The sequence below is a fragment of the Giraffa tippelskirchi genome, chromosome 3 (genome assembly GCF_054371585.1).
Source record: "Giraffa tippelskirchi isolate mGirTip1 chromosome 3, T2T-mGirTip1v1.2.pri, whole genome shotgun sequence".
In the NCBI taxonomy this organism is placed as follows: domain Eukaryota; kingdom Metazoa; phylum Chordata; class Mammalia; order Artiodactyla; family Giraffidae; genus Giraffa; species Giraffa tippelskirchi.
In genome coordinates, this window is record NC_137277.1 from 12,165,018 (window position 1) to 12,187,057 (window position 22,040).

At 60.9% G+C, this 22,040-nt stretch overlaps 2 protein-coding genes and 1 long non-coding RNA gene across 13 annotated transcripts in view; 1 reads left to right on the plus strand and 2 right to left on the minus strand.

Annotated features, from left to right (window-relative positions):
• ASPSCR1 (ASPSCR1 tether for SLC2A4, UBX domain containing) overlaps positions 1-16,914 on the plus strand; it is a 28,555-nt gene extending 11,641 nt beyond the window's left edge. For 2 of the 10 annotated variants that reach the window (XM_081576369.1, XM_081576370.1), the window contains exons 6-17: positions 844-917; positions 1,266-1,701; positions 10,777-10,916; positions 11,130-11,211; positions 11,588-11,654; positions 12,080-12,142; positions 12,674-12,726; positions 13,830-13,933; positions 16,114-16,165; positions 16,400-16,469; positions 16,552-16,727; positions 16,820-16,914. In XM_081576369.1, coding sequence (XP_081432495.1) covers positions 844-917; positions 1,266-1,701; positions 10,777-10,916; positions 11,130-11,211; positions 11,588-11,654; positions 12,080-12,142; positions 12,674-12,726; positions 13,830-13,933; positions 16,114-16,165; positions 16,400-16,469; positions 16,552-16,685 — 1,275 coding nt within the window. In that variant the 3' untranslated portion in view covers positions 16,686-16,727; positions 16,820-16,914. Of the gene's footprint in view, positions 1-843; positions 918-1,265; positions 1,702-10,776; positions 10,917-11,129; positions 11,212-11,587; positions 11,655-12,079; positions 12,143-12,673; positions 12,727-13,808; positions 13,934-16,113; positions 16,166-16,399; positions 16,470-16,551; positions 16,728-16,819 lie in introns of all 10 variants that reach the window. The other 8 variants (XM_081576371.1, XM_081576372.1, XM_081576375.1 and 5 more) reach the window with 6 other exon arrangements.
• On the minus strand, positions 5,175-14,859 carry LOC145541056 (uncharacterized). The gene is made up of 2 exons (XR_014078735.1): positions 14,710-14,859; positions 5,175-6,754 (listed from the first exon to the last, which is right to left on the minus strand). It is a non-coding gene; the product is annotated as an uncharacterized LOC145541056 (long non-coding RNA).
• Positions 16,915-18,084: 1,170 nt separating the features above from the next.
• CENPX (centromere protein X) lies at positions 18,085-21,803 on the minus strand. Of its 2 annotated transcripts, none has more exons than XM_081576381.1 (5): positions 21,748-21,803; positions 19,310-19,361; positions 19,048-19,101; positions 18,674-18,762; positions 18,085-18,447 (listed from the first exon to the last, which is right to left on the minus strand). In XM_081576381.1, exons 1-5 carry the CDS (start codon positions 21,775-21,777, stop codon positions 18,424-18,426), a joined length of 249 nt encoding a protein of 82 aa, XP_081432507.1. In that variant the 5' UTR covers positions 21,778-21,803; the 3' UTR covers positions 18,085-18,423. The 2 variants fall into 2 exon arrangements, with proteins under 2 accessions (XP_081432507.1, XP_081432508.1); XM_081576382.1 differs by having other exon boundaries at positions 18,085-18,581.
• Positions 21,804-22,040: the final 237 nt, after the last annotated feature.

Below are 22,040 nucleotides of genomic sequence, written 5' to 3' on the forward strand. Positions count from 1 at the left end.
GTGTTTCATGGAAAAAAGGCAGGACGCCGGCTCCGCTGGAGCCAACCGCGGGCCGCCCGGGCTGCTCCCAAACCTCCCTCAGAGCCCTGTTTGTTTTCTCAGCTTCTCCCAAAGCCCAAGAGTCACAAAAGTGGTTTCATTTTAATAAATATTTGCTTTGCTTCATGTTTTGATCTTTTTCAAAACCGAGTGTGGCGTGGTGCAGGCTTGGCCTGGCACTGAGGCCCTGCCTGTCCCCGCCCGCCTGCCCGTGACGGGGGACCCTCCTGGCGCTCAGTGCCCTGGCTCACAGGGGCTTTTTGTTTCAACCCTGGCCAAATGCCCTTTCCTGGCCTGGGGTGGCCACTGTCCCCGAGGGGCCCCTGGTATGGATGGGCCACACCCACCTATTTATCCCAGTTTGAGGTTCCTGACCCAGGGCTCAGCAGGGTGAGGGTTCCAGGGCTATGAGTGGGAGGGACCTGAGGGGAGACATCTTCCACTGGAGGAGAGAGACCACTGGGCCTTGGGCACCTGGGCCCGGATTGAGGCCATCATGGTCAGTCCTGGTCCTCGGGACACATCAGCTGGCCAGATGTGGCTAACCCAGGCCCAAGCCCTGCCCACCCAGACCTCGGATGCGATGGGGGTGGGGAAACAGACGTGGATGAGTAGACAAATGCTCAGATGTAGATTGGGGTGCAGGGGCTGGACCCAGGCCTTTTGGGTGCTGGGGCCGGCAGGGCGACTCCACAGTGCTGGTGACACAGTGCCCAGGCTGGGGGAGGCAGCGTGCGGCGGGCTCAGCAGGTGGGGAACTTCATCAGCACGGGGTCAGCAGGATGTCCTGTCCCCCCCTCATAGGTGACCGGCAGAACCGCCTTGCAGAGCACAACGCTGCAGTCGCTGGGCCTTACTGGGGGCAGTGCGATCATCAGGTGGGGCGTGTCTTTGAGTCTGGTTTAGAAAACGGGGGTCTCACAGGAAATGCAGCAGGAAACATGGGAAAGCCCAGACCCTCGCCGGTGGCTTCTCCTGCCTACAGCCTGGGGGGCTGGGCACCCTAGGGTGCAGCGTCAGGTGGGGGATCTGCCCTTGGCAGGGTTGGCATGGTGACCCTGTGCACGTTCCTTCCCCCGGGAGGTGAGGTGGGTCAGGAAGGGCTGTGGGGTGCTTTTGGGGCACTGGGTTCAGTTTGGTAGTCATCAGAGGCTAGGGGTCTGGCACCGTGAGATCCAGGGCTCCACGTGTGGAGTTTCACTTGCTTCCCGGGCATCTCCACTCAGGTTTTCCATGAAGCGATGTGACTCTGCCAGCAAGCAGGAGCCTGGGGCCTCCTGGAGCAAAAGCCCGGGAAGCCCGACCCCCTCCATGTCGGCTGACCAGGCAGCCAGTAGCCCTGGGCTCCCGCTGAATTCCACGGGGCTCAGCCAGGGCGATGTGAGCCGTCAGGATGAGGCAGTGAGCCCGGGTGCCAGCCGCGTGGATGGCCTAGGCCCGAAACCAGCAGATGCTCAGGCGAAGCAGATCTCGAAGGAGCCCCCACCTACCCCTTTTGTTCCTTTCTCTGGAGGGGGACAGCGGCTGGGGGGCCCCTCCGGGTCTGCGAGGCCTCTGATGTCATCTTCAGCCAAACTGCCAAAGTCCTTCTCCAGCCCTGCAGGCCCCTCCAAGCCGAAGAAGTCGAGACCTGGCCAAGAGCCTCAGCCAGAGCCGGAGCCGGTAAGGGGTGAGCTGGGCTGGACGCTGGGGTCCTTTTTCCTGACAGCACCTGACCTGGTGGCTGGTCAGCCTAGGGTACAGCAGGGTCACTTGGGTACGTTTTCATCTTCTCAGGGAAGTGATGTTTTGGCTTTGTTTTGCTTGAAATTAACTTTCTTGAGGCACCATTTTAGATGTACTGTTGATGGGTTTTGACAAATCTGTACATCCCTGTGGCCACGTCACAGTCAACAGAGCCATCCTTCCCAGAGCTGGTACCTCGCCTTCTGCAGGCTGGTGGGTTTGACCAGCACTGATGTGAAGGTGGTTTGGCATTGACTGTGCCATGCCACCTTTACTCCTGAGCCAGGCATTCCCCAGCTCACCCGTTGTGTCCCATTGCTGGCCAGAAGAGGGTGAGTTTGCTCACTCTTCACAAACGTTGTGGCCTTGTGGTTGGGCCTTGGACATCTCTGCTGGACACTTCTGGGAAGTTCTTGGTGGCCTCCTGAGCCATGGCTGGGAGGAGGGTGCACAGCCCTCTGTGAGCTCGGATGGAAGGGCCTAGGCTCTGGGTTGCCTCCGTGACCCAGTTTTCCTGTCTGATCAACTCTGTTGAGGTATTGCTGCTGCTGCTGCTAAGTCGCTTCAGTCATGTCTGACTCTGCGACCCCATAGACGGCAGCCCACCAGGCTCCCCATCCCTGGGATTCTCCAGGCAAGAACACTGGAGTGGGTTGCCATTTCCTTCTCCACCGTATCAAAGTGAAAAATGAAAGTGAAGTCGCTCAGTCGTGTCCGACTGTTAGCGATCCCATGGACTGCAGCCTACCAGGCTTCTCCGTCCATGGGATTTTCCAGGCAAGAGTACTGGAGTGGGGTGCTATTGCCTTCTCAGTGTTGAAGTATTGGGTTGGCCCAAAAGCTCATTTGGGTTTTTCTGTAAGATAGTATGGAAAAACCAGAACGAACTTTTTGGCCAACCCAGTACCACTTACTGCATAGACACCTGCCATCAGGGCAGCGTGGGGCTTTTGTAGATGTTGAGTTTGTCTGTGGGCACCTTTGAGCTGTCGTGAGTCTTGCACCCTCCCTTGCATTGAGGCCTGCTCCCATCTCTTGCTCTGACCACACACAGACATGCACAGTGGCCGGGACCCTGCATCTTGTATCATGCTAAGCGAGGGGACCCCCAGGTGGCCAACACCTTTGCAGAAGTCAGGCATGTAGCCAGTGTCTGCCTCCCCGCCGTCTGTGGTGCCAGCTCCCAAGGCCATCTCTGGTCTTCTGTAGGTCAGGCCAGCCCTGCGCTGGTCAGTTGCAGCCTTGGCGGAGCTCCTGAAAGGGAGGACAGGCATGACTTCTATCAGGTCAGGTGCTTGAGCTAGGTGCCGATGCAGGACTTTCCCCTCGGAGTGCCTCTGGGACTTTGTCCAGTAGGGCTTTCATGAGTCATAGGGCAAAGCTCCCATGGGCTTGTGTCCCTCTGTGTGACTGTTCCCTCAGCAGTGTTCACAGACCCTGTTTTCAGGAATGGCATGTTGTAGATTTCTCAGTGTCTTGGGTTCCTGGGCACCAAGGAATGTCTTGCCCTGGGACTGTCCTGGGCACCCTGCCTCCTGGGCTTGGCCCCTAAAGAGGCTCTGTGCATTCCTCTAGAGTCCAGCTTAGGCCTCTGGCTTGTGGCTGGAGAGGGTCTTTCCTAATGGAGACCTTACGGTGGCGCCAGCCTGGGTTGGCAGCCTGGGTGGCACGTTCTCACCTCTGGAGCCCTTGAGGTTGCACAGGTGCACGTGGGCATTATCTGAGACACTGCTGCACCTTTGGAGCAGGGCCCCCAGGTTCTCCACCTTCCTCTCCCCTTCCTTCCAGGCAGGGTGACTCCATGTGCCCACACAGGGTCCACTTGAGGTTTTATGTGATGAGAAGGATGCCGCTGCCAAAAGAAACTGCTCTTTACAATCACCTGTGCAGCTGATGGAGAGCCATTGCAGGAGTCCCTGCCTGGACTGGGAGCTTCTGGAGTGAGGGTGGTGAGGCTCCACCCGGGCAGTGGGGTGCTCACCTGCTTTCCTGGTTCCAGCAGTTTCTCCGAGTCAGTTGGAGTCTGCAAATAATGTCAGTTTTATCTTTTTCCTTGATGTTCTTCTCTCATTTTTTTGCTTGTTGTATATCAGTGATTGGGTTTCTGGTGTCTGTTGAATAGCAAATTTAGTGAGCATCCTTGTCTTGACCTTGATCTTATAGGGAGTAATCTTAGTTTATCTGTGAAGGATGCTGAAGGCTGTGAAAAGTCTTGATCAAATCAAGGGTTTCTATTTCTTATTCTCTGAGAATTTTTCTTTATCATAAGTGTGGTTATTTTATGAACTGCTTTTCCCACATTGAGGTAATTCCATGCCTTATGTCTCCTTCAGTTCATTTGCATGATGTGGTTTTGGGTAGATCTCTCCCATCAAGCTATCCTTGCATTCCAGAGGTCAGTCCAGTTTCGGTGATGTGTTTAGCTACTCTGTTAGTTGCAGTTGCACTGATGTGTTAGTGCTGGAGCCTGCCTGCACCCTGTCTCTTCTAGAGCCCCCTCCTCACTCTTGCTGCAGGTCACACACAGGAGGACGGTGGAAAAGTAGGGGCACCTGTGCCTGTGTGTTGGGAGGGCTCGACCATGAAACAGAGCCTGGAAAAGTAGGGGCACCTGTGCCTGTGTGTTGGGGCGGCTTGACCATGAAACAGAGCTTGAGTCCCTGCAGAGGAACAGGCATCAGAGACCTCCTCCTGCTTCCTGAACCACCCTTTGTGTGTTCTTGCTGAAATGGATGGGGTGGGGACTGAGCCAGTCCCAAGCCCCGTGAATGTCCATCCTAGGGAGTTGGTGGTGGCACCCTGGCCTTTTAGGGACCCCACTGGCTTCTACACTGATGTTTGGGCTGCATTAGATACTAGTATGAAGCCCCCAGTCTCATCACCTGGGCCCAGAATCAGTGGTTGAACACAGAGCCTTGTGGTTGGGGTGAACCAGGACCAGGGGCCTGACTCCCTTCAGGCCTGCCCTTTGGGGGAGGGATCCCTGAGTTTGGGGGCCAGAAAGCTAGAACTGGGGCTGACTGTCTCCTCCTCCCAACGTAAAGCCTGTGGCTCTCTGCATCTCTTGGGAACCCGCTGACACCCATGGCTGTGTGGGGAGTGGCCTGGGCTGGTGCCGGCCTGGTAGTGGTTGCTGTCAGGCACAGGTTCCCAGTGAATCCCTGAGTGCTGACCCCAGGGCCCCCAGGAAGGAGGGGTCCCAGGGAGGGTCTGCCTGGCCGCCAGCAGTGCATGTCTTTGATCTGGGAGCCCCAGCAGCTGGTTGGTTGTGGAGCATCCCCCGCCCGCCCGCCCGCCTCGTGCCTCCTGTCACACTGACAGCCGCGCACCCGGAGGCCCGGCTGGCCACATGGTGTCTGCTTTGTGTCCCCTCAAGTCCTGGGGGAGGGGAGAAGGGAACAAAACAGAACTTTCGGGGGAACTTCAAAGGTACATTTTAGTAATCAAGAAGAGTTTCCAAGTTTCCCATTAATGTTTTGCCTGTGTGTGGTTTTGGATTTGAATGAAGAGTCAGAAGAGACAGGATGAAATACAGGCAGGTCCTCGGCTGAGGCCCAGGATGGTTTACAGACCCGGGCGGCTCCTGCCTTTGATGTCAAAACATTAATTATTAGAAGGTAGTTTTACTGGCCGTCAGAACCGGGTGCGGGGAGAGGTTGGGGCTACCCGGCGGCCCCTGGCCTGTCCTTTGAAGTCCTTCCGCTGGCCCGGGAGGCTGCCCCGCAGCTCTTTGTGCTGCTGGTCCGTGCTCCCAGCAGGCGTCCCCCCACGCAGCTGGCACAGGGGTTCGTGATCAAAGGCCCCAACCCCCTAGGCGGGGCTGGCTGACCGCGGTCTCCCCTGCCTGCCCCCCACCCTCCGGGGGGTGGTCTTTTCCCCTGGAGACATGGCCCTGAGGACTTGCTCCGCACCTTGCACGCACACCTTGGGGCAGGCGTCATCTTCACATCTGGCTGTCCCTGGTTACTGGAAGGTTTAGAACACACAGGATTGGGGGGAACCTGGCCAGGACCTGGGGACTGGGGTGGACCAGGAGCAGCACCCCTTGCTGGCCTGCCGCCCTCCTTCTCTTGGTCTGGGATGTCTGTCCATGACAGCCCCCCAAGAGCACAGCTCACTGTCCCCTGTGTGTGAACCCAGGGTGGGTTCCTGACCTGCTGGTGACTGTGGATACCCGCGGGCACCAGCCTTGGCCTTAGTTGGGACGTCCTCTGAGGGTTTTCGGCAGATGGGTCAGCCGCTTTGAAGGCCCCAGCTGAGTCTTGAGGCGATTTCTGAAGCCTGGTGACCGGCAGGTGCCCTCCAGCTGTCCCTGTGCTGTGTCAGCTGTGACTGGACTCGGGGGAGAGACAGACGCCTGGCCTGTGGAGCCATGATGGAGAACAGACGGGCAGGGCACCCCGGCCACTGGAGCATCTTTTGGTACCCAGAGCTGCCCACAGGGCCAGGAGGCCTGGTTGGCGGGCTCCCGTCCTGATTGGGCCCCGGGGGCTCCCTGTGTGGGATTGCTCCTGGCCCTGGTCCACTGTGTGCGTCCACCCCTGGGCCTGCTGGTCTGGAACAAGCGTCTTCCCCTGTGGATGAGGAGAGCCACCGCACGCTCTGCGTCTGCTTATTTCAGTCCTTTGGGGGCTCGTGCACCGCGTGCACAGAGAGATGCCGGCTTCAAACTGCCTGTGTCGCTGTTGCAGCCCAGCATTTCTCTTTTAAAGATCTGCTCTGGTTTTTCCTGCTCGGAAGGCGGGCAGAGCCAGGTGTGGACCTCGGCCCCAGGCTGGGGCAGACCTGGCTTCTGCCTGTGTCACGACAGGCCCAGCGGGTGAGGGGCTCAGGTTCAGGGCGGCCTCGCCGGTCAGGCCTGGCCTCGTGTTGGCACGGTGTGTGCTCCGGAGGGCAGCAGGCTGTGAGAGTGATGGAGGCTTGGCCCACGTCCCTCCCGCGTAGTGATTCATTTCAGCTCCAAGCCTCAAGGGGAAACGCTTCACATTCCCTGTTACCAAAAACCATTGTCAGAGGACAGTCTGGGCAAGAGGGAGGTGGGAGGGCGGGAGGGACACAAGAGCCCTCACAGGGAAGCTGGAAAATCTGGGGTTGAGGTCACCTCCAAATAGTTTTTGCATTTTTTCTCCCTGTGTCATCACGTCCTGGAAAATTACCGTCAAGAAAATGAAACCTCAGCGGGCAGTGAGGCCGCTTCTGACTCGAAGGGACCCTAGTGTGCCCAAGTGGATCCTCAGCCACTCATGTGGTGGCCACTGGAGCATGTCCACCAGCTGTTGGGGGACGCTGTGGGCCCAGATCTTGGCCCGGTGCCCTGTCCCCTCCAGGCCCAGCCCCTGGCTGTGCCTGTGGCCTTGCTGACCTAGAGTGGTGCTGACTGTGGGCGGTGCCCTCACTTCCTCCCCTCGGGTCTTCCTTGAAGGGTCTGTCCCACTGTGGTGGCGGCTCTTTCTAAAGGCGCTGGTGGCTGGTTCCCAAGTCCCCATGGCTGAGTGGCCCGGGTGTCAGTCCAACGTCTCTCCAACCTCAGGCCATCGCTCGGGGCCTCCTCTGAACGTCACCTGCAGAGGGTGTTCCTATCCCCCCACCTCTGGAGGGTCTCATCCCTCCCCAGGTGCCGTCTGTTCCCCTCACCAGTTTCATCCAGTTTGCAGACCCCCTGACTCGTCAGCTCTTTCCATCCACTTTCCTCCTTTCTGGTTTTCTGGGTGTTGTCTGTAATAACTTTGGTGGAGGCTGGGACAAGGGAATCTGTGCCAGGGTCATGTGCTTGCAGGAAATGAGGGACCCCCGCTGGGTGTTTCACCAGCAGGGTTGTCTCTTAAGGCCCTACCCTTGGAGCCTGTAGACACCCACTGTGCCTCCCCTCAGGATGTTGCCTGTTTCCTCATCTGTCACGGGCAGTCGTATAGATCCCCCCCCAACTCCATGGACTCAGACCCCAGGCTCTGGCTGCCGCCTCATCATTCTACCCATCTTCTCGCTGACAGATGCCCACAGCATTGAGGCCATCAGGGGAGAGACCAGCTCCTCTGGCCTTCTGGGGGTTAAGGAGTGGGGGAGTCGGAGCCACGTCTTTGCTCTGAATACAGACAGCCTTCAGGAGCTGGACTCTGAGCTGATGATGGAAAACTTGCAGTTTTGCCAGGATGACCCAGGCCTGGTGACATTGGGTTCTTGGTGGAGGCGCATCCTCTGAGCGGCTCCCGCAGGCTCTGGGAGAGTAGACCTGGAGTTCTGGGCTGTGAAGACAAGCTGTCAGGTGTGCTGAGAAGGTTCCAAGCCTGCCACCCCACAGCGGGGGTTTCATCTTGGAGCCCCATCCCAGAACTGGGAGCTCTGGCCCTCAACTAGCACACGGGAACCCAGTCTCTGTGGTGAGGGCACCAAGGCCCTCTGACAGTGGCCACTGTGTGCCTTTCTTTTTCCTCCCCTAATGGTGTCTCATCCTAGATCTCTAGTCTCTATCCAAAAACATCTCCATAAATCCACCTAGGATGGGACCTGTGTGCGTAATAAGTCCCCATGACCAAGGAACGGTGGGTGAAGGAACAGCAAATGAGGGCCAGGTTGCCAGCAGAGCATCCAAAGTGAGCGGGGCCAGGGCTTGGCCTCCCCCGGTGCCGTGTCTACCGCACTTGAGCTGTAGACACCCACTCTGCCTCCCCTCAGGATGGAGCTGTCAGGCCCTTTTCTCCTTTCCTGGTCTCTCTCCTCTTTGCAGTGGAAATATCTCCACTGGGCAGGCTGTGTGGAGGTGTTTGAGGCCCCCTGGCTTTGCCCTCGGTCATTTGGTAGGACAGGGTGATGCGTCCTACCAACCAGCCATGGAAATCCACTCTTCTCATGGGACAGGGCCCTCCTGGGGCCGGGTCAGGGTGGCAGCTCTGGGACTTGGGTGGTCTGGGCTCTGATGGGCAGCATCGGAGCCCTGGCTCCTCTGCCCAGGAGCAGGGAATTTCCCCAAGGCGCAGACAATGCAGGCGAGTCAGAAGAGTGATCTCTAGGTGGCTCTCTCCCGGCCCTCTGGCTCCCATGTGGGACCCTGGCTCCAGGCTGCTGTTGGACAGACAGACGGGCTTCTGGAGCAGAGCTGAGGCGTGCGTGAGAGGAGGGGCATGAATTGAGGGTAGATCCAACACTGAGATTTTTGTCAGTTTACTGTCTGACTGAAGGTCAGTGGCCCCTGAGCAGTATGAAGCCAAAGGCTGGTGTCACCTGTGTCCTTGTTCTGGAAGTTGTGGGAGGGCTGTGAAAAGTGCTGGCAGCCTGCGGTCCTCCAGGTCATCCCTGGGCTGTGCACTGGAAGTGCCCAGGACGAGGAGGCCAGAGGCCCCACGCTGTCAGGGTCGGGGACCAGGGGCACTTCTGGATGGTCAGGCTCAGCTCCAGGCCACAGACCACAAGTAACCTATGGCTGGATTCTCAGGGTGACTTACTCATGTGCCCACACGGGGCCCTCTGAGGGCGGGACCGGGGCAGGGTGGCCCCAGAGCCTGCTCGTTGGCCTGTGGGCTCTGTGCTTGAGAGCCCAGGGGCCTGGCACTCGTGGACACTGCGGTGCCCTGCTCAGGGACATCCATGTCTGCCCTCACCCTCCCCCAGGAGCCCAGGCGAGTGCTCGGCCCTTCTGGAATGCAGGCGCCGTGGCTGTGGGGGGCAGCCTGGCGCCTGGCATCTTGTTATAAAAAGCTTGGCGTGGACTGCCTGTGGGCTGCAGGAGGGTTGTGGCTTTGAGGGGGCAACCCCCAGGGGCCTCGGTCAGCCACCTACCGACCCCACTGCCCGGGCCTCAGCCAGTCTTTCCTAGCCACCCTGCCACCAGTGCCCTGAGATCAGAGGGACTTTCTGGCAAGAGCCCACCGCCCTTTGTTAAGAGGCGTGACGCAGCTGTGCGCTCAGGAATGGCAGAGACCTGCCGGCGTGGGCAGTCAGGGCCTCAGGGGTGGCTGGGGGAGCAGCCACGGGCCACCTGGCAGGTGCACTGGCCAGCCCCAGGACGGTGAGTCTGACCTTTAGAGCGAGTGGGGCTGGGGTCGGGCCAGAGTGCAGGAAGGGACGATGATAGAAGTCTGCCGAGCCTGGCACTGGGTGTCGAAGGCAGAGGGTGGGATTCTTGTGCAAGGCTGGGGCATGGAGGAGAGGGTAGGCGGGAGCAGGAGGCAAGAGAAGCTTCACCCCAGATGTTTGTGGATGGTCCTTGCAAGGGAGGGCAGGACCTGGCGTGGGCCCTGCGGGACACCTCCATCAGGCCGGGCTCCATAGGCGGCCTCAGCACCGCGAAGGTGTTTTCCCCTGTAGTCAGTTGGGCTACACTCACTGCAATTACCCACCCGGAGGCACTGCAAGCAGAGCGAGCCCTGCCTTGTAATTTCCGTTGCTGTTGCTGCCAATTAGGAGAGAGGCTGTCCCTTCCTGTGTCCCCACGGTGGGCAGAGGGCGGGGCTGACTGCTCCCCTAGGGAGGGGAGGTGGGGTCAGTCTAGCCACGGGGCCAGCGGCTGGCAGGTTTTTGCCAAACCTCTAATTTAGGGGCTGTTGCTTATCCTGCCCCTCCCGTGGAATCCCTGACGTGGCCCTGACCAGGGTACTGTTCCCCAGTTTTGTTCCCCACTTTGGGAGACTGTGATAGCAGGTGGCTTCCTGGGGCTCGTGGGGAGCCCGCGTGAAGACAGGATGTGAACAGAGAGGCTGCCGTTCATCCACTGTCCAAGTCCCCCCAGTAATCAGGGTGCCCGCTGACCTGGCTACGCTGGGACCCTTGGGCCCTGAGCCCTGTTGGGTGAGGGTCTCGGCATCATTATTGCTGAGTGGGCGGGCCTGGGGGGAGGGGCCCTGGTCCTGGACAGGCTCGGGTGCCCCACGCCCCACCCTGGAGCCCTAGCCACCAGCTGACAGGTGGGGCCGGCAGCACATGGCTCAGCTAGGGTCTGCGTGGCCACCCCAGCTCCTCGGGGTGGGGAGCCTGGGCCCCTCCTGGGACCTGCATCAGCTGAGCTCTCTGCCTGCCCAGCCGGTGGACCGAGATCCTGTGGTGTGCCACCCTGACCTGGAGGTGCTGCTCCAGGCCTGGCCTGCAGAGCTGCCTGACGAGTTCTTCGAGGTGACCGTGGACGACGTCAGAAGACGCTTTGCCCAACTCAAGAGTGAGCGGTGGGTGTGCCCTGGCCCCTTCTGAGACACCCATGCACTCAGCAGCACTTCGGAGGGTGTGGGGGCCCAGGCAGGGGGTGCTTAGTCCTGTCTGGCCCTGTGTGGGGGAGCAGCTCACAGAGCCCGAGGGAGAAGCCCAGAGTCCAGCTGGTGTGGGCCTCCGCTCTGGCTGGGGAGACGTGAGACCTTCACCGCTGCCCGCCCCCTCCCCAGGAAGCGCCTGGAAGAAGCGCCCTTGGTGACCAAGGCCTTCAGGGAGGCTCAGATGAAGGAGAAGCTGCAGCGCTACCCTAAGGTACCCAGAGCAGGGGGGTGGGCACAGTGTGGTCTTCACACGGCTCTGTGCTGAGGCCTCCTGCGGTTCCCGCAGCCCACAGGTCACTGGCCATGGTCTCCTGTACTTCAGCCCAGGCCTGCAGGGCTGCGGTTTGTTAATGAACCAGTCAGCCCCATTTTAAGATGAAAAACGTCACTGTGTGTGTTTTCACAAGTGCACGTGGGTACTTGTCTGGTCCTTGTGTCCAGCCCATGGCCAGGAGTTTCAGGGGGCAGCCAAAGTGAGGGGGTGCTGGCCCAGTATGGGGGAGGTCTGCCCATTGTGGGCCCAGGGGTACGGCTGTCTGGGTTGGGCTCCAGCTGTCCTGCTGACAAACTGGCTTGTCCTGGCCTAGGTGGTCTTGAGGGTCCTGTTTCCTGACCGCTACATCCTGCAGGGCTTTTTCCGCCCCAGCGAGACCGGTGAGCAGCTTCATCTGGGCGGCCAGGAGGGCGGGAGGCCCCACGAGCCCCTCCAGGCTCCTTCCATCTGGGCTCTGGGGCAGGCAGGGGGCACAGGGCTGGGGGCTCGCTCTCGTCAGAGGCCTGGCAGAGCAGCTGGGCAGTGCCTCTGGGACTGGGTGCCCTCCATGCACCCACCTGTTCTGGGCATTGGTGGGACAGAGGAGCACCCAGAGAAGGGTGGGCTCCCCCACACCCAGTACCAGGGTTTCTGGCCTGGGACTGCAGCTCACCTAGAAGAAAGACAGCAATGCCACCAGTTCTGAGTGGGGTCCTCGGTGACCTGGGGGGAGTGGTCTGCACGGAGGTTGGACCTGGCTTGTCCCATTGCAGAGGGGGCATGGCCCCAGAGTGGGGTGCCTGCTTACCCACCCTTCCTCCTGCAGTGGGGGATTTGCGGGACTTTGTGAGGAGCCACCTGGGCAACCCTGAGCTGCCATTCTACCTGTGTGAGTGCTTCCTCGGGACCTCCTTTCAGCCACCCTGGCCCCTCCCAGTCAGGGCTTGAAGCAGCTTTTCCCACAGAACCAACAGCGCGGGGCTGGCGGGTCTTGTGCTGGGGTCTGAGCATGAGCTGGGGGAGTCGGGGAGGGAGGGTGACCATTGCCCTGCTCAGTACCCCTGTGCCCTCTGCTGCCCGCCTGCCCTGGGGGATGTGGGGGCTGGGGGAGGGGGTGTCAGGGAGAGCTGCTGGCCGGCTTTGGAGAACATCTGGGGGTCGAGGGGTCAGGTGTTCCCCTGCTGGTGAGTCTGCCCCCGGCCCTCTCCCCAGCTTCTGGCTGGGTTTTTGCAACAGCAGAGAGACGGACAGGGAGATGTGAGCTGAGGAGGCTGCTTCAGAAATCCTCCGGCTCATTCTCAAGCCTGTTCTGGGAGTGGGGTCTGGGGGTGTAGGGGCAAGCATGGGCAGAAGGTGGGAGTGGTGATGGGGGAGGGGAGGGGGAGGGCACTCCCTGGTGCAGACAACCACCTCTCCGCAGTCATCGCTCCTCCAAAAACCATCCTGGACGACCACACGCTGACCCTCTTTCAGGTACCGTCTGGGGCTGGCCTGGGAGGGACAGCTGCCAGGGAGGGCGGGTAAGGCCACAGTCAGAAGTATGATAAGGCCTTGTAGAGGGGTGAGCTTGTACCAGAGCGCCTCTGAAGGCAGTTGTGGGGCTTTCCAGTCTCGTGCCTTCTGCTTCAGTGGGGATGGACCTGCCCAGCTGGCTGCCGCCGGCCTGAGCCAGGACTGCCCCTGGGTCTGGGTGAGAAGGGGCTGGCACGTGGGGCTGCTCGGGGAGCCCCCAAAGGACCAAGGGTCAGAGGCCTCAGTTCAGGTGGCCAGCCGCCCAGGAGGCCCCTGGGGTGCCAGCTGCCGGGCAAGTTTGGCCGCAGACTGGAGGGGCTGCTGCCAGGCCTGCTGCCCTGCCCCTGCCTGTCCCCTGGATCCCATGGCCTCCGCTGGGAATGCCTCGGCGGGCCCTCCCCGGGCACTGGAGGCCCCCAGAGCTCCCAGGGTGAGGAGTGTTGATCCGGTGCCCTGCTGGGCTGCAGTCCAGAGCCAGAAGGAATGTCCTGTCCCTTCACCCCAGGAGAGCAGCCCGGGGCCTCCCCAGCCCTCTGGCCTAATGGTTTCCTCTTAAAGTCTTTTCAGATATTTTAATTAGTAACAGAGGCTGGCCTTTGTTAAATGGCCAGCAGGCCCTGCAGAGGTCTGTGTTGGGGCAAGGGGATCTGCTTGCTGCCTGGGGCTGCCACCATCTTGGGGGGATGGGGTCAGACCAGCAGAGAGGCTAGAAGCCCATCAAGGAAAGGAGTCGAGGTTGGTGGGAGCAGGGTGCTTCCCCCCATCCCCACTTCCCCTTCTCAATCCCCTTCTGCAGCCCCCCAGGAGCCCCAGAGGCACCAGGCCTCCTTCCTCTATCCCCACCCGCCCTGCCTCCCTCCCTCCCTCCCCCCCCACTCTCCCTTTTTGGCCAGCCTGTTGATAAACATTGAATTTGGAAGATGCTTTGGGATGGAGAGAGGCCAGCGTCCAAGCACCCCCCTCCAATTAGGAACCCTGGGGTGCTGCCTGTCCCGCCCACGCGGCCTGATTCCTGGTGACACTCTGCCCCCTGCTACTAGCAGCCGTCTCCTTTCATCCGTCAGCTCGCCCTGGAGCCGTGGGGCCTCCGCTCGGGGTGGTGTCCCTGCCCGCCCGCGATCACAGAGCTGGCAGGGCTCGGGGAAGGAAGCCTTCCTCCCTCCCGCGGGTGAGCAGGCGCGGAAGCTGCCGGCTTTCATGTCCCTGGCAGGGCTGCGTGCTGGCTGCTGGCTGCCGGCTGCCCTGGAGGCTGCCCGGGGGCCAGTCGTGCGCCCCAGGAAGTGACAGCTCAGGGTGGGTGTGGGGGCTGGAAGCCTAGCTGCCTGTTTTGGCCATGGGGCCAGGAGAGTGACCGTTGGGCAAGACGGGTGAGGTTGAGGATGGGCGGTTGCCAAGGATGCCGTCCGTGGACACAAAGGTCCCCAACAGCCCATGTCATACCTACTTCCTGGGCCCGAGCCCCCTTTGTGCTGGTGCAGCCCTGAGCCTCAGGGACCTCACTTTGCTCCTGTCTCAGCCCCCCTGCACTGCTTCACCCAGAGCCCCAACATCAAGCTCTCACCCAAGCCCCACCCCTTGGTGATGCCCTTAGAGGACCCTGAAGACCACCACGATCTGTGAACTTTGTCAGCCTGAGCAGAGGGTGCACCTCCCTCCTGGAGTCATGGTGGTCTTCTGTGCTTTCTACTCACCCCTTTTTCCAGTGGGGTCGTCCCCTGGGACACAAGCTGGCGGGTAGGGGGCTTCCAGCAGATGCAGAGGGCAGGCAGGGAGGCCAGGTTCAAGAAGAGCTGCCTCGAGGGGCCCAGAGGGGTCCTCCAAGGCTTGAAGCTCTGCGGCCCCTAGACGGCCCCACTGGGATGATCCTACCAGTGCCTAGGGGGTTGGCCAGGTCAGTGTCTGGCCTCACTGGGCCACCTGAGAAAGGTTGAGGCACTGTCCTACCTGTTTCCAGCCCCTCCAGATTCCGGTGCCTCCAGGGCCAGGGGGCAGCCCCTGAACACCCTCCAGGCCATCCCTCCGCAGCAGGCTGTAATCCCAGAGCTCAGAGTGGGGTTTCAGAGCGTTTATAGCCCTTCTCTGTCCCTCTGCTCTGCCTGCAATCCCAGCGTTCCTGGTCTTTGAAGCTTCCTTCTATTAATACTCCCCACCCAATTCCAAGAGCTCAGAGCTGAGAGGATACACTCAGCTGGCAGCTGCGGCCCTTCCGCTGAGGGCTGAGGACACAGGGCCATGGGTGGTGGCCTCGCTGCTCCTCAGGCCAGCTCGGGGGGTTGCAGCCACGGTCCTCCTCGGATGTAGAGGCGAGAGTGGAGGCAGGTGATGAGGCTGGGGGCTCTGGGATCCTCTCCTACAGCCTTGATTTCTGTACCATAGTCTGGCCTCCTGCCTGGGAGGCCTCCAGGGACGTTTCAGGGGCCATGTGTTGCGTCCTATGCAGGTGGGGCCAGTCCTTGAGCAGAAATCTTGTGCCACCACCCCCATGGATAGGACGCCAGGAAGAATGTGGGGACCCACTACCCTGCTTCACGCTGGCTGGCACTGGCTTTTCCTCATAAGGTGACCCAGTGCCGAGTCAGGGAACCCTTATGTGGGCTTTCAGGTCAAGACAGTAGGCCTGGGGGCACTTCTGAGCCCAGGCTCCCAAAACAACTTGGCTCCAAGAGGCCCCTCGCCCACTTCCCTATGCCTGGGCCCCCCTGGAGAGCCCTGCACATAGCACTCCCGTCTCCCATCCAGCTGCTCCCAGGGGAGCTAGGCTCACCTGTCAGCCCCTGCAGAGTCCCCCCTCCATTCTTTGGGCAGCAGAGGTCGGGGGGCTGGTGGGGGCACAGCGGGTTGTGCCTGTGTTGGTGGCCACCTCACGCCCCATGCCCCCATCCCCGTCCGTGCACTTCTGTGTTCATCTGCATCTCCTCTGACCTCTCGATCTCCTGTAGTCTCTGCTGAGGGTGGGGTGGCCACAACCTTCAGAATATTAAGTGTTGACCCTGGGACCTAGGCAGGAAGGGGAGGTAGTTAAAAATGCCAGAGCATGCACACCACAAGAGCTTCCTGTTCAGCTGGTGCTTGGGGCTGGGCCTTGGCAGGACCCTGTGGTTTGATGCCCTGGCCTGGCTCACACTGGGGTTGGTGCCAGAGGAGGAACAGGTGAAGCTGGGCAGTGGGCGGCATGATGGGAGGGGCCTGGTGGGGCTGTAGCCCTCCTCAGTAGAGTGCTGGGTCTGACACATGCGGTGCCCGTGAGGCCAACATGGAAGCGGGCTGTAGCCCTCCCCACTCCTCCCTGCTGTCCTCTGCCCCATGGTGCCAACTTGGTCCCTGAGCTCCCTTCCACCCTCCCTGCAGGCAAACCTCTTCCCCGCCGCCCTTGTGCACTTTGGACCTGAGGAGCCGACAGGTGGGTAGGGTCCCCCTCTGCCCACCACCACCGGCCAGCCCTGGGCCCCACATTCCAGCTCCTGAGATGCCCCAGAGTAGAGGACTTTGGGTCTGGGAGGGAGACCTGTGGCCCCGATACCCCCATACCCTACTACTCCCCAGGGCCGGACCACACCCACTCCCAGAGCAAAGCAGCGGTAGGCAGGTGGGGTCCCCTTGTCTGTGGCCTGAGGGTCCACTGGGCCTCCTGCAGGCATCTACCTGGAGCCCAGGCTGCTGGAACACACTGTCTCCCCGTCTGCAGCTGATGTGCTCGTGGCCAGGTGAGTGTTCACAGAGGTTGGGGGAGCCCACTGGCGCAGTGCCCGCCATCTGGCACCTCAGCCTTTGTGCCTTTGTTTTCAGGTGCATGTCCAGGGCTGCAGGAACCCCACCCCCACTGCCAGCCCCTGACCCTGCACCCCTTGAGTTGGAGCCAGCTGCTGAGGAAGGGGCAGTGGGGCCCCCTGAGCCCAGCCTGGGGACAGCCCAGCCTGTGAGGAGGGATCTGGGCAAAGTGCCCAAGTGGTTGAAGCTGCCAGGTACCCTAGGGGCGTGGCCAGGCAGGCAGGGGCTGTGGGCAGGAGCCCAGGGCCCCAGGGTCCCAGGGTCACCCCATGTGTTTGCTTTGCAGCCGGGAAGAGGTGAGAGCCGCCAGAGGTGCCCACTCTGCCAGCCACAGGACCCCTGCCCACCCTGAGCGGGAATAAAGACACGAGCCTCTCTTGAGACCTTCCTGTTGTCCTTCCAGGGGAGGGTCCCTCGGTTCTCCGCTCTGTGCCAAGCTCCCAGCCACAGGCCTCCAGCCTAGCTGGATGGTGCTATGTGAGCCCAGAGGCTGCTTGCCAGGGCTTGTTCTTGTTAAGGACACAGGTGTCTTCCTTGAACTGCCTGCCCTTTGGTTTTGTACCTCACTGACATTAACAACTCCTGCTCTGTGGAGAACACAAGTTTGGGGAGAAAGGCCTCCAGGCATCGCCTGCTTGGCTGCAGCTCAGGCTGGCCCCCAACCCCTGACAGGAGGGAGGATGTTGCCTCCACCCCCGGAGGGCGGGGCAGGGCCGGCCTGGGGTTTCCCGGGGCCCGCCTGCCCCACTGTCTGAGTGCACTTCAAAGTGGCTGTGGGGGGGGCACGGGCCCTGGCACTTGTCGCCAGCCTCTCCCCTCAGGTCTAATTACTTCCACATGCGCCCAGAGCTTTGAAGCCCTGAGACTCCCTATGGGAGGGGGGAGAGGAAGATGGGGGGCAGAGGCGGGGAACGGGTGCAGGAAGGAGCCAGCGGGGCTAAACTAGGGAGGGCGGGCGGGCCCCTGCCTATGCCACCCTTGGGAGGTGGGGGCAGGGCTCCTGGGTGTCCATGGCAGTCAGGCAGATGTCCCTCCCCAGCAGGCCAGGTCCCGCTGCTCCATGAGTCCTGACTCCGAGGTCACTGGGCCCAGAGCCCTCGGGGTGTTTCTATCCTAGGTTGACAAGTCCAGGCAGCTTTCAGAATTAATGGGAGGTAGGTGCTGGGAGGGGTGGAGGGGGTGGTTGCTGGGCCTCAGAGGGCAGCCAAGCCTCCTGACTGGGCTCCTAACAGGTCCTGAACAGCCCTGACCTGCCTGGCCTGGGCCCTGGGGGCAGTGGTCCTTTCCACTGGTGTGACCCTTCTCCCGCCAAACAGCCATGCCCACACATCCCTGGGCATCCCTGCCAGTCAGTGGCACCCCACACCCACGGCAGCCCCATGGCAGAGGCACCATCCCAGGCGAGCAGCCACACGTGTGAGGGCTCTGATTTCACAGCCCCTCGAGCCCGGCCCATGGCAGGGTACTCACACATGCTCTTTGTTACTCTGTCCTCTCCCCGCTTTGAAGCAACTTGACTTTGGGTGATTAATGGCAACAGGAGGCTGTGCCTGGGGAGGTGGCTCTGATTTATTGATGTTGCTTTGTTGAAAACAAATATATAGCTCAGGGAAGCATCTTTTGAGGGGAGTATCAGATGGCTAGAAGGTGACACACTAGCTTTGGTACCAGTGGCAGAACCACATCATGCTGCGTGTTTAGACACGTGGGCTACCTGTTCAGGCGGGCGGGTCTCCTGCACCCGCTTCCCAGTGACCGAGTGCTGCTCTCACACTGAGAGAAGTGGGTGCCTGGCTGCCCCAGGGGGGAGGGTAGGTAGGGCACCCACCCAGGCAGCTGGGCCCTCATCCTGTCAGCGATCCCTCCCCTCCATATGCTGTGTCCTGGCCGTCAGCAGCAGGCAGAAGGGATGACCTGGGGAAGAGGGGTGGTTTGCTGGGAGCTGGAGTAGAACGTTGTGGGTCAGCAGCTTCTGTCATGTCTGAAGCCAGAGGCCACGACTCCCAACAGGCGGTCCCAACAGGGTGGAAACTCTAGAAGTCCAGAAGCTGTGGGGGAGAGGTGCCCTCAGAGTCTTACGGGTGTGGGCCACCCACCCACCCACTCCCCACCCAGGCCCTGTTCCTGGAGGCCCACCTACCAGCTGAGGCAGCACCTTCTCCAGCTGCTCCACGTCCACACGGGCCAGATCCTCTGCCTGGGCCTGCCGGACACTACGGATGGCCGCTTCTGCAGTGATGCAGGGGGGAAGTAAGGTAGAGAAAGCTGGGGGGGCTTGAACCCCAACCCCCCTGGGCCACAGCCCTGGCTGTTCCCCCACCCCTGTGCCAGCTGACAGCTCAGAAGACTGAGGTTGGAGCTTCTGAAATACAGAAATTTTCAAGGACAAGGTGCTTGTGGGAAAATGGGAAAAAGGTGTCTTGGTAGCCTCACTGAAAAATGTAAAGGGATCACTAATGGTCCAGACAAGCCTGGGTGGGACCCCAGAGGACACTATTGGGTCCCTCTGCTCACCCACAACGAAGATCTTGAGCAGCTCGGCCATGAGCTGCAGCGCGTCCCCACTGACTGCAAGGTGAAGGGAGCAGGTTACAAGCACGCACTCTCCCCGCTGCCCCACTCCGCCCTCACCGCTTCTGATGTGGCTGATGCTCTGGCTGGCGACCCCCGCCCTCTGTCTGGTCCACCCAGCTCTCCCTGAGGCCCGGGCTCCTGGAGCTGCAGCAGCGCAGGGTCCCAGCGCCCCATCTCCCACCCCTGCCTTGGGTTCACACACCTTTTGTCTTCTTGTCTTTAAAGTGCAAGTGTAGCAGCTTGCTCACCAGCTCCTGGGGAACGGAGGGCACATCAGTGAGCCACTGCCCCCATCCGTCCTGCTGACCCCTGAGTCATTTCATTGCAGATGGGATGGGGTTGTAATTTCCAGCTGGAAACGCTGTCTGTGGGGCTGGGTCTCCCCAGGGTGGAGGACTAGGCATGGGGGGGATACCTCCCTGTGAATGCCTCCTGGAGAGCCAGAAATCAGACATGTGTGGCAGACACGTAGGAGCAGCGCAGGTGCCTGCCCACTGCTCTGGGGCTCCAGTCCTCATAGTATCCAGAGTGTTCTTGTGCTCCTGCCCCCAGAGACAAGTTGCTTTCCCCACTGTCTGTGGGCCCCCTGTCTGCCCATGTCACTAACACTGCCTGGCTTTGCCAGACCCTGCTCTGAGCATGGTGCCAGCTCTACCCCAGGTCCCTCCTTGGGGCCTACAGCACAGCATGTGGAAAGGGATCTTTCTGTAATGGGGAAGGGTTCTATGAGAACCCCAGAGCTGAGCAGGAGCCAGGCTCCTTTGTCAATGGGCAGTCAAGGTAGGGGACCCAGGGAGGTTGCTGAGGGTAGGGACCAGCTGGAAGAAGCTGTGAATGAGAAGCCCGCAGAGCACCTGGGGAGGTGGGACAGCAGCAGTGGGTGCCCAGGAGCCCAGAAGCTGGGTGTCATGCAGAGGTGAGCCGAGGACCCACCAGGCCTCCAGCCTTGGCCATAGAGGTGGCACTGCCTCGCCCAGTGCAGCTCAGCAAAGCCTGAGAGCAGAGTGGAGGGAGTGGACCCTGCCAGAGACCCAGCTCCGGAGGGGAAGAGCTTGCCACCAGTCACTTGGGCAGCGCTGAAGCAGCTTCACCCTTCCAGCTGTGACCACGGGAGCCTGGCGCCACCTGCTGGTCCTACTCGCTGTGTACCCGGAGTGTGTTAGTCACTGGGTGGTGTCCAACTCTTTGCGACCCCATGGACTGTATGTAGCCTGCCAGCTCCTCTGTCCATGGAATTCTCCAGACAAGAATACTGGAGTGGGTTGCCATTCCCTTCTCCAGGGGACCTTCCCGACCCAGGGATTGAACATGGGTCTTCTGCATTGCAGGCAGATTCTTTACCAACTGAGCCACTGGGGAAGCCTGTGTACCTGGAACATACCAGGAAGGGCCCAGAAGGCTCTACTGCCCCACCAGCTCCCAGACTCAGGCGAAGAGCTGAATCAGTTAGGTTGCTGCTGGGGGGCAGCTGCACGGGGTCGTCGTGACAAAGGGATCAACACCGCTGGGAGCAGAGATTCCCTAAACTTGTAGAGGGGAGGATGGGTCCCGGGACGCGGTCAGCCTTTGTCCCACTGTGTGGAGGCAACACAACCCCTTCTCCCCATCACCCTCACGGGGACAGCCCTGCTCATGGATAATGGCCACACCCTAGCTCTGGGTGATAAAGAGCGAAAGTCCCCACTAAAGACAGGTTGGACAAGGCAACGCTCACAAGGGGCAGGGCCACTCCTTCCCGCCCCAGGTTCACAAAGGCTTGACATCAAGGGCTCAGTGTCTCCTAACCTTAAGGCAGAGTAACAAAGTGAGTGAGACTCAGACCACTCATAGCTGGTGGTGTGGAAGGTGGCGGGCTTCCCTATCCATCCACCCAGAGCAGCACTCACCAGGTGCAGGGCAAAGAGGCTTACTCCAGAAGTAGATGGCCTGGGTTTGACCCTACTTCTGCTGATTTCTCCCACTGGCAAGTAAGGACGGTACTAGGACACTTGTCCTAGGGTGTTGAGCATTAAATGGGCTAATTCATGCCTGGTGCATATCCAGTGCCTGACTGTGTTGGGTGTGTTGCTAAGAAGAGCACTCGTAGAGCCACAAACACAGCAGACAACCGAGCCAGCCCGGCTAAATCGAGACGCAAAGCACAGGTCTGGCGTGACAGGAAAAAGGCCAAAAAGAAGCTTTAGAATATACAGCCGAGACTACCAGCGAGCTGGGCCACACTGCGCTCTACGCTAAACCCGTGAGGGAGGAGAGTCCTGCCGATCTCGTAGCCGCGGGGCGAGAGGCAGGGGTCGGCTGCCCAGGCTCCTCTCTGAGCCTCCCTGCATTTGTGCCAGCACCTACCCCTGCCTGATTTCTGCAGACCCTCTCCGTCTGGCCACAGACCAGGGCGCCTATTCAACCTTCTGCTACCGGGTCACGGGACCACGGAAGACGAAGGGCGCTCGGGATGGGGGTCATTGCCGGATTCTGGAAACCGGCTCACCCTAGATGGCAGCGTGGGGGCCGGCTCAGGACCCGCACGTGAGTCAGGCAGGGAGCCGGGGCCGCAGCGTCCCCCGCTGGCCCCGTGCGCGCCCCCCAGCCGCGGAAACCTCGCCCGACGCCCCCAGCCCGCCCAGCCAGCGCGCCCTCTCTCACTTTCCGGAAGACGGCTCCGGTTTCCTCCATGACCGCCACAAAAGCGCGCGCCCTCTGGAGCCCCGCTCCCGCCTCCCCAGCCAATGAACCCTGAGCGCGCCCTCTGGAGCCCCGCCCCCGAGCCGCCAGCCAATCGACCCAGAGCGCGCCTCCCGGAGCTCCGCCCCTGCACCGCCAACCAATGGACCCGCCACGCGCGCCCACTCCTTCGCCTTCATTGGTCCGTGGTGAACACCCTCCTCCGCAAAGCTTTCTGGGAGTCGTAGTTTCTACCAGGTCTTCCCGGCGCGCCC

What these genes read in the sequence shown, in the direction of transcription:
- CENPX (XM_081576381.1), bottom strand. Translation starts at nt 21,777, where the DNA reads ATGGAGGAAACCGGAGCCGTCTTCCGGAAA. An exon ending in CCGGAGCCGTCTTCCGGAAA is followed by an intron (nt 19,362 to 21,747) that starts GTGAGAGAGGGC and finishes TCCGTTCCCCAG; the next exon opens with GAGCTGGTGAGCAAGCTGCT. An exon ending in TAAAGACAAGAAGACAAAAG is followed by an intron (nt 19,102 to 19,309) that starts GTGTGTGAACCC and finishes TTCACCTTGCAG; the next exon opens with TCAGTGGGGACGCGCTGCAG.